We start from the raw sequence: 9,116 nt of genomic DNA on the forward strand, positions 1-9,116 counted from the left end.
TATCTGTGTTAGTGGGGGTACTGAGGTGCTCTAATATAATTGTGTTTATGTTTATCTGATCTTTTATGTCCATTAGTACTTGTTTTATGAACTTGTATGCTCCGTTGTTTGGTGCCTGTATGTCAATAATTGTTGTCTTCTCCTGTTGGATTGTTTTCTCCCACTAAGTAGTGTTTCTGCTTCCTTTTTTGACTGATTTTTGGGTTAAGTCCATTCTCTCTGAATATAGGATAGCTACACCTGTGGGGCTTTATTTTTTGGGATTTCCTTTGTATGGAATATTGTTTTCCACCCTTTAATTTTTACCTTCTGAGCTTTTCTGCATGAGATATATTTCTTCCAAGCAGCATACTCTTGGATTTTGTGTCTTAATCCGTTCTGCCAGTCTGTGTCTTTTGATAGGGAGATTGAGACCAGTCACCCTGCCAGTTATTACTGATAGGTATTGACCTAATCCTGTCACTGCCTCACTTCCTTGTTGTTGATGTTGTCTCCTTCCTTCAATCTAACTCCTTACCTCACCTGGCGTATTCATTCTACAGTCTTTGTTAGCTTCATTGTCTCTTCCTAGGATATGCTTGAACCATTTCTGGGAGTCAGATTAGTGTCACTGTTTGTGGACAGCACCCATTGACAAACATTCATGGTGTGGCTGGCATGCACATCAGAAAGGTAGCTGAAGAGTTAAATAGCAGACTGTTGGCTCAATACTAGAGTCAGTATTTAGCACAAAGGAAGGGCTTACTAAAGTTATGGTGGCAATGAGGAAGAGGACGGTGGTGGTGGTAGTGTGTAAGCAAGTGTGGGTGACCCCTGGTATTGGGGTTCAAGAGGAGAAAGGGGGTAGTGCCAGTGGGAGATGTTCAGGTGGGCTTCTCTCGCATGAGTGGAGTGGATGTGGGTGGAGAGGAGTGTGGGAGAATTCAGCCCGGGGGCCCCAGGGGCTAACGAAGGGATTGTGTCCGGATGACAAGGGGCACATCAGGACAGCCATGGGTGGGCTGGAAGGTGGAGGGCAAGGTGGGTGATTTTGCTTTTGTTGTTCGTTTGCCTTGTTTTGTTTGGCTGTAATAGGGTTGAATCTACCTTTTTAAAAATTTATTTTTTATTTTTTTTACAGTACTAGTCACCAAACGCAGGCAGGACCTTACGCTCGCCAGGCAGGTGCTTATGCCGCTGAGCTAGCTCCCTGGCCCCTTGCATCCAGGGCCTTCAAGCTGATCTGCATCCCAGTCTGTTTTACCTTATTTTTTATTTTAAGGCAGGCTTTGCTAAGCTGCCTAGGTGAGGCTCGTGGCTGTCTGGGCTGGTTCCTCCTTCTCAGCGTGCTGGGATTAACCGCGTGTACCACCAGGCGGGCTTCTTCAGTTCTTTGTTTTTATTCAAAACTTCTGGGTTGGGGAGATGGCTCAGTAAATAAACACTTCCCTGGCAAATGCAGGGCCTGAGTTCAACTCCCAGTTCAAAAAAAAAATCAAAACTTCTATTTTCTAAAATGGACATGGTAGGGTAAGATGGGGGGGGGGAGAACCAAAATAATCAAGATACTATTAGCTAGGTACCAGTTCTCCAAAATGAGTGTAATTATTTTATCAATTCACAAAAAGCAACATGGAGACAGAATAGCTACCGTAAGCCCCTAGAATCAAGTCTCCAGCCACCACTACTGCTATGCTTTACGCGTTCCGAACAGAAGCCACTGCTCCAGGCCCTACACGTTGCCGAACAACATCAGAGCACTGCTTGGCGCCGTGGCTCCCAGCGCTCGCCTGAGCTGTTAAGGCGCGGTGTCTTCAGCCTTGCGTCTGGGCTGCGGTCGAGGCCAGCGCTGGAGGCATAGAGTCAGCGGCCAGCTCAGCGACTGCTTGCTCTTCCCCTAGGACTTCATGCTGAAGGCCAGTACGAGGATCATGAGTGTGTGGGGGAAGGGCAAGACGTGTCAGTGGACTTTCACTACAACAGCAGATACAAGTACAGCTTCAAGGCCTGGCAGCGGGTGGAGAGCCAGGGCCCCCCAAAGACTCTAGTGCAGACGGAGACGAAAAACGAAGACCTGAACCGGGCCCAGGTGGGGAGGTTCGTCGTGGAGGACAACCCCACCACTGGCATCATCAACATCACCATGATGCAGTTCCAGAGGCAGGATGTGGGACTGTACCAGTGCGTCATACTCGTTGAGCCCCTCGTTACCCTGCCATATCCAGTTTGGCTGAGCCTATGCCCAGGTGAGCAGCAGGGACCCAGGTGGGGAGGGGTGCCTTGAGCACAGCAGGTGGGGGAGGCCCCCGTCTGCCAGTTGGCACTGCTGTGGAGACATAGCAGGGGGCAGTGGGGATGGTGCTAGACCTGAAGTTGGGGTGCCAGCCCTCCTTATCTCTCATTGTGAGAGACATCAGGAATACAGTCATGCAGAAGGCTAGAACACCAGGTCTAGTAAGCAGAAGGAGCCCCAGTGAGAGGAAGAAGGACAGGGAAGAATCGGGGGTAAGGAAGAGGAAGAGAGAGCTCATCCTGGCTTGACTGGGGGGGACAATGTGACAGGAGCCTCTGATTCGCATGCCAGGGGGAAACTGGGTGGGAGATCACACGTGAGCCCTGAGAAACCTGTGCTTGGGGCAGTGGGAGCAACTGGGGTCCTGGAGTGGTGGGGAAGATTAGGACCTGGATGGAGTCTGAGTGCTGAGAAATCTGCCAAGCAGGGCAGGCACGAGCCTGGGAGTTGGGAGCCTGAGAGGGAGCACTGAGGGCACACTGCAGCCGGAACAAGCGTGCGTGTGTGTGTGTGTGTGTGTGCACGTGCATGTCTGTCTGTCTGTCTGTCTTGTGGCAGTGGGGGTCAGACCCGTAGAAGGGCCTGGTACTGTTCCCCAGTGCTTTGCTGCTGCCCCATAGAGAAAGGTATCCAGGCCTGTGGATCGCCACTGGCCTCTCAGGTTCTGCAGAGCCCCGCATGTCTGGGGGAAAACGTAGCCCAGATCTTCTTGTTTCCACCCTGCCAAGCCCACAGCAGCAAGGCTCACCCCTAATACCTGTGCTTATCTCATTCATCTTCCAAGGAGGGGGTTGGGGTCCCTGTGACTGAGGTCTCCTCCCTTTCAGCAATGTTGGCGCTTTGGATGGGCTGGTGGCTCGCAGTGGGGCCCATCTCTGCCGCAGGCTGCGTAGCTATAGCTCTGGCTCTGCCCATAAGCGGCAGACTTGGAAGAACTTTGGTCCTGGTGTAGAAGCCCCATCCTTGGGAAGCCTCCTAGGATCCTCTGTCTTCCTCTCCAGGGTGCTGCTTCCCCCCTCCCCCCGCTTCTGAAACTGTGAGCCTCAGTCTTTCCTGCGGGTGCAGTCATACAGCAGGGAGCTTGGTTCGGCTGCAGATCCCAACTCCCGTGTGCCAGGAACGAGTCTCCCGCTCCTTTGTGCCCTGCTCACAGACAACAGGAGTTACTGATCTGCCTCCCCTGTGATCTCTGAGTCTGTCAGGGAGAATCCATGTCTTGCATAGTCTGGGGAGCAGCTAGTATTGGGTGAATTAAGAAGGGCAGAGAAGAGAGCTAGGTTCATCTTCCTGGCACCAGAAGAATGCTGTGCCTAGGACAAGGCACGCGTGCAGGGTATTAGTAAAGATACGTGCAAAGTGATGTGCACTTGAGGAAGGGAGAGAGCATTGCTTAAGGGAGGCTAATCAGGGAATGACCTTGGAAAAGTTGGGGGTTCATGGATGGTGAAAATTTTCAGTCCCCATTCATGCAAATAGCCTGAGAATTCTTCTCTCTTCTTTTTTCTGTCCTCCTTCCCTCCCTCCTCTGTCCATTCCTTCTTTCCTTCTTCTTGTCTCTCACCCAGGCTACCTTACATGGTTTCTTTGGTTTTAGCAAGAGAAAACCTGGCTTCTTCTTTCTTTATTATTATGTATTTACTACAGGGTCTACAGGCTCTACGGTGTACACGGTCTACGGGGTCTCACTACACAGATAGGAATCATAGTGATCATCCTGTTTTCAGCCTCCTAAGTGCTGGGATTACAGATGCGTGTCACTATGCACAGTCTCAATCACTGTCTCAGTGTGCCTCAAGTGTGGGGCTGGCACAGCAAGCCTGGGATTTAACCCTGGTCCCTGTGTCTGCCTAAGCAGGCGCTTTTTCCGCTGAGCTATCTGGCCAGCCCAAAACCCTAACTTCTTCAATGGCCATATTGATTTTCCTCCTATTTGTCCACCTTTCATACAGCTATTCATTTGTAGTATTCATCCAATCATCCCCACCCATCCATTCATCCATTTGTCCATCTGTCCATTCCTCTACCTATCCATCTACCCATCCGTCCACCTACCCATCCATCCATCCATCCATCCATCCATCCATCCATCCATCCATCCACCTACCCACCCATCCACCCACCCACCCACCCACCCATCCATTCATCCATTTGTCCATCTGTCCATTCCTCTGCCTATCCATCTATCCATCCATCCATCTGTCCATCCATCCATCCATCCCTCCATCCATCCACCCACCCATCCACCCACCTATCCATCCACCCATCCATCCAATATGTCTTCTTGCAGATTCTTCAAGTACCCATGCCTCCGGCATGAGCTCTACCCTGGACTTGACCAAAACGTCTGCTCCTACTACCATGGAGGGACTGACCCAGAATTTGGCTGATATTTCCACTTTTCCTGCCACAGAGCATCTGAGCACAACCCACAGAAACCACAGAACTGTGACTCAGCCTCTCTCTAAGCCAACGGCTGTCATCCCCTCTCCTGACCCTGATGGGACAGGTGTCATCAGGTATGGTTTCCAGCGCTGGCCGTCTGGGTTGGGTGCTGAGCCCTTTGCTCCTCAGTCTGTATGCTGAAGGGATGTGGGGAACGAGGGATGAGGTGTGTGGGCTGGATGGGGCAGAATCAGACTCGAGTCACCTGAGTCTGGCAGAAATTCCCAGGAGGGAGGTGGTCACAGACTGAGGGGCAGGTGTCAGGGACAGTGCCACCCTTCCCACGTCCCCTCCTGGTTTCCTTGCATACTATAATGGCCAGGAGAGGTAAATACTATCTTCCTGAATTGAGCCAGCGAGCCCCAGGGCCCTACAGGGTAGCAGAAATCACTTTGAGCGAGGCACCCTGATTCTAAGGGAGCCCGTGTAGCCTTGGACAGGTGGGGACCTCTCTGGCTTCCCCTTCCTGTGATACCATGGAGGTCCAGAGCCGCAAGAGACCATCTATCCCCATAGCAGCAGCAGTAGGCTATGATTTTCTGGAGTGCTCGTTTCCCTGTCTCTGTGTCTGTCTGTGTCTCTGTTCCTCTCTCTGTCTGTCTCTCTGTCTCTGTCTGTCTCTCCCTGTCATCTGATTTTTTCTGCTTCAGGCTCATAGGGGGGGCCAGCCTCAGTGCTTGTCAGCAAGATTCCCAGAGCTTTGACCTGCAGCCGTGAAGGCAGCTTTCTGTGGCTGCAACAAATTCTGAGGCCTTCGGCCTAGCAGGAGCGTGTGTGAATCGGGCTTCACAGTTTTGGAGGTTTGCCCCCCTCCATCAGTGGGCCCCATCACTTTGCACTTGCGTGGACACGGTGGCAGCAGCTAGCAGCACAGGTCCGCTCCCGGGCAGCATGTGGGGAAGAAGGAACAGGAAGGGGCTGCAGTGACTTCCGGGAAACAGTGTCAACCATCTTGGGTTCACTTCTTGAGAGGCGGGCTGTGGAAAGCAGTCTGGTTAAAATGCTTTAGGAAGTGACTGGCAACAGAGCCCCTAGGAAGGGGACTCAGGAGGGTGGGAGCCAAGTGAAGTCGCGTTAACTGGGCCAGGCTTGTGGGCTGACACAAGCTCCAGCTGCCAGGCAGCTCCAGGTCGCTCCGAGAGCTGTCCCTATTACTCACTCAATTTAATTATTTTATTTACTAGTTTTGGCAGTAATGGGAATACACCCACGGCCTTTACACTGAGCTACATTCCCAGCATTTTTTCTTTAATTTATTTTTTATTTATTTGATACAAGGTCTCAATATGCAGCTTGGACTCACAGTGATCCTCCTGTTTTCAGCCTCCCCAGGGCTGGGATTACAGATGTGCGCCACCACGCCCAGTCTTGGTGGCCAGCTCAGCGTGCTTGGGGCTGGGACAGGTGCTGCTTTTTTTTACTATTTATTTTGAAGCAGCCTTAGTACAGTGCCCAGGCTGGGCTTGAACTTGCAGTCCTCATGTCTCAGCTCCCAGAGTGCTGGGGTTACAGGCGTGGACCGCTGAGCCTGGCTGATGCAGAGCCTTTGTGTTCCTGTGTCCCCACTCAGTGGTTGTGGACAGCCCACAGGATGCCAGGGGCAGATGGATTCCAGGTGCTCAAGGGCAGTGGGGGAACCTGTGTGCCACCCCTGAAGATGCCTTGTAGACAGGCGTGTGCGAAGAGTTCCCGGGAAGCATGGGTGAGGATGGAGTTAGTGAAGCGCCTAAGCAGGGACCTTCCGGCAGCGGGGCTCCAGCCAGGGCAGGGCCTGGGTCCATGGGGAGAGCGGCTGGAACCCTGATGGCGGGACAGACTCGGCTTCCCTGTCTCTGAAGACCTCGTCATTGGGGAGCTTGACTGGGCAGTCTTGGGTGTGTTGTCCCCCGAGACTCAGGGCAGCACAGGGGACCGAGGTGGATCTCAGCACGCAGAAGGGCACTTGGATCTTTGCTAATGCCGCCGTGTGTCTCCCTCTTGCTAGCGCATGCATTTGGTTTTAAGTTTTGTACAGGAAAATGTGCTGATTTAAAAATGGTTGGGGCTGGAGAGATGGCTCAGTGGTCTAAAGCACCTACTTGGAACAAGCTTGGCAAGGCACATGGACCGCGGTTCAATCCCCCAGCACCACATGCCAGCCAGCCGCGCCCCCTGGTGGGCTGAGCTGGCCACACACATACACACACACACACACGCACGCACACACACACACACACACACACAATAAATGTTAAAATAAAAAAAAATTAAAAATGGTTGCTTTAATTGTGCTGGACTCTACTTTGGCAACTTTGCTATGGTTTTTATTTTTTATTTTTCATTTTTCCCCAACTTAGTGAAATCCTTTGGCCCACTGAGGGTGCAGAGTTGGAGAAAGATTTCATTGTTTCTCTTCATACATCTGTGTGGACCCCAGAAGCCTAGTCACTAAAGCAATTTGTGCCTGTTTACAGGGTGGTAGTTTCCCTTGGGTGTTAATTTATTTTCTGGGGATTGGGGTACCCTTTGAGATTGGCCCCTAGGCCTTCACACTGAGCTACATTCCTAGCCTTTGAAAAAGGTTTAAATTTAGGGACAGGCTCCGTGAAGTCCAGAGCCCCTCGAGCTTGCCCTGGCCTTCCGTTCACCCGTGCCTGTCCGTTTCTCTTCGTGCCTGCGTCTTACCACGTAGTGTTCTTACACTCCGGTCTCTCCCACACCTGCTGATGGGGCTCCCGGTCCCACTTGTGTCTTGTTATGTTATCTGGTGATGTCCATGTGAGACTTGTAGAATCATTTGGCTCAAACCTAAAAATTTATGATGGGATTTCCTCTTGGGTTGCATTCTTGATTTATAGACTAGGAAACTGAGGCTAGAGCTTAGGGCTAGACTGCCCCAGGAAACAGAGCCTGACAGGGTCACTCTTCCTCCCTGTGCCTCTCCTGGGTATGAGCTCTAGCCTCCACTAAGCAGCTCTTGAATAGGTGGTGTAGAGAACGAAGCCAGCTACGCCGCTCAGGGCCCAAGGACTTGGGAAAGGTGTGGGAAGGGCCTCTGCGGATATGGAAAGACTTCATCCCCTCCTTGCCAGGGGCATCATTCAATCTCCTCTCTCCCCAGGGTCCCCTTCTTTGGCATCGTCATTCCTGTGGTCTGTGGACTCTTCAGCAAGAGCCTGGTCTTCATCATCCTGTTTGCTGTCACGCAGCGGTCATTCAGCCCATGAGCCTTTGACAGCAACCCTTCCCTTCCTGCTAGAGCTACATCCATCCGGGAGTGGTGTCAAAGAGCATGGGAGGGAAAGTGGGCGGCCCCAGGTGACTCCTGGGGCTCAGGATCCCCTTTCCTGTCCCGGTCTTTCCTGCTCACTTTGACTGTATGCTTGGCTCCTCTTTGGAGGGGATGGCACCACCCCAGCACAAGCTGGCCCTCCATTCCACCTTCAACTTGGCATGAAATAAAGACGGAGCCACCTACTTCTCGCTGTGGCTGTCTGTGGTGGTCATGAGTTGTAGAGCCACGGCTGAGACCTCTGCCCGTTTTCCCCTGCTGGATGGGACCGTTTTGGCCATCTGGATAGAAGGCCATTGAAGAAGGCTGGTGCCCTCTCAGCCAGAGTCAGATGCCTGTGTTTCTCCTTTAGACTGCAGCCCTCCAGACACTCCCAGCCACCAAGAGAGCAGATGACAAGATGTCACCAGGCCAGTCAGAAGTGGGGAAGAGCGGCTGATAAAAGAGGTAGGGCGTGGAGGAGCTGGCTGGAGAACTGGGAAGGGCCTTTCAGTCTCAGGACTACTGGGCAGGGCCACGTGGTGCCCAGGACCCTGCATTCAGAGCGTCTCCCTGGCTCGCACGAGACGCAGATGCCCTAAGGGAGAGCAGAGGCCGGGAGCATCCTGCTAGCGCGACTCCTCCTGGAACTCCACTCTTTGACGTCTGGACACAGAATGCCATTTTATTTTTGCTTTGTATCCTGTTCTCTCTGTTTAGCCCAAGCTCACTCGACAGACCTAGGTCTTTCCTTACCTTTTCATCCATCATTTTTCAAATAAATTTTCTGCGGGACGGAAAGCTTTGGATAAGCTGTGTGAGTTCTTTCTCCAGGTCCTGAGGATAACCCAGGAAGGTGGCAGTGTGTGTGGCCCACGGGAGGCCACATGAGTGATCAGTCACCACTCACAGGCAGGAAGGAGAACTGCAGAGCGACTTTAGGGAAGTCTTTAAGCCATGAGAGTGAAACCGTAGAAAGCCAGGCGCTGCTGCAGCCTAAAGCAGTGATGGGGAACCTTTCAGAGCTGCCAGTGACAGCCAAGAGCTGGCCTCAGTGCGCAGGCTGGGGTCCAGTGTTGCTTGCCTCAAGCCTCTGCTCCTTGAATCATGAGGTAGACATGGGCAGTTGACGAGCTCTCTCCATCAAGGCTT

The 9,116-nt window shown here is 52.3% G+C and overlaps 1 protein-coding gene across 2 annotated transcripts in view; it reads left to right on the forward strand.

Moving 5' to 3' along the window:
- The window catches only part of Trem1 (triggering receptor expressed on myeloid cells 1), a 22,176-nt gene extending 13,455 nt beyond the window's left edge, over positions 1 to 8,721 (forward strand). The window contains exons 2-4 of one of the 2 annotated variants that reach the window (XM_023720076.1): positions 1,881 to 2,225; positions 4,683 to 4,788; positions 7,815 to 8,721. In XM_023720076.1, coding sequence (XP_023575844.1) covers positions 1,881 to 2,225; positions 4,683 to 4,788; positions 7,815 to 7,920 — 557 coding nt within the window. In that variant the 3' untranslated portion in view covers positions 7,921 to 8,721. Of the gene's footprint in view, positions 1 to 1,880; positions 2,226 to 4,559; positions 4,789 to 7,814 lie in introns of both variants that reach the window. The other variant, XM_023720072.1, reaches the window with a different exon arrangement.
- The last annotated feature ends 395 nt before the right edge of the window (positions 8,722 to 9,116 follow it).

The sequence above is a fragment of the Octodon degus genome, unplaced genomic scaffold (assembly GCF_000260255.1).
Source record: "Octodon degus isolate 3935 unplaced genomic scaffold, OctDeg1.0 scaffold00005, whole genome shotgun sequence".
NCBI lineage: Eukaryota > Metazoa > Chordata > Mammalia > Rodentia > Octodontidae > Octodon > Octodon degus.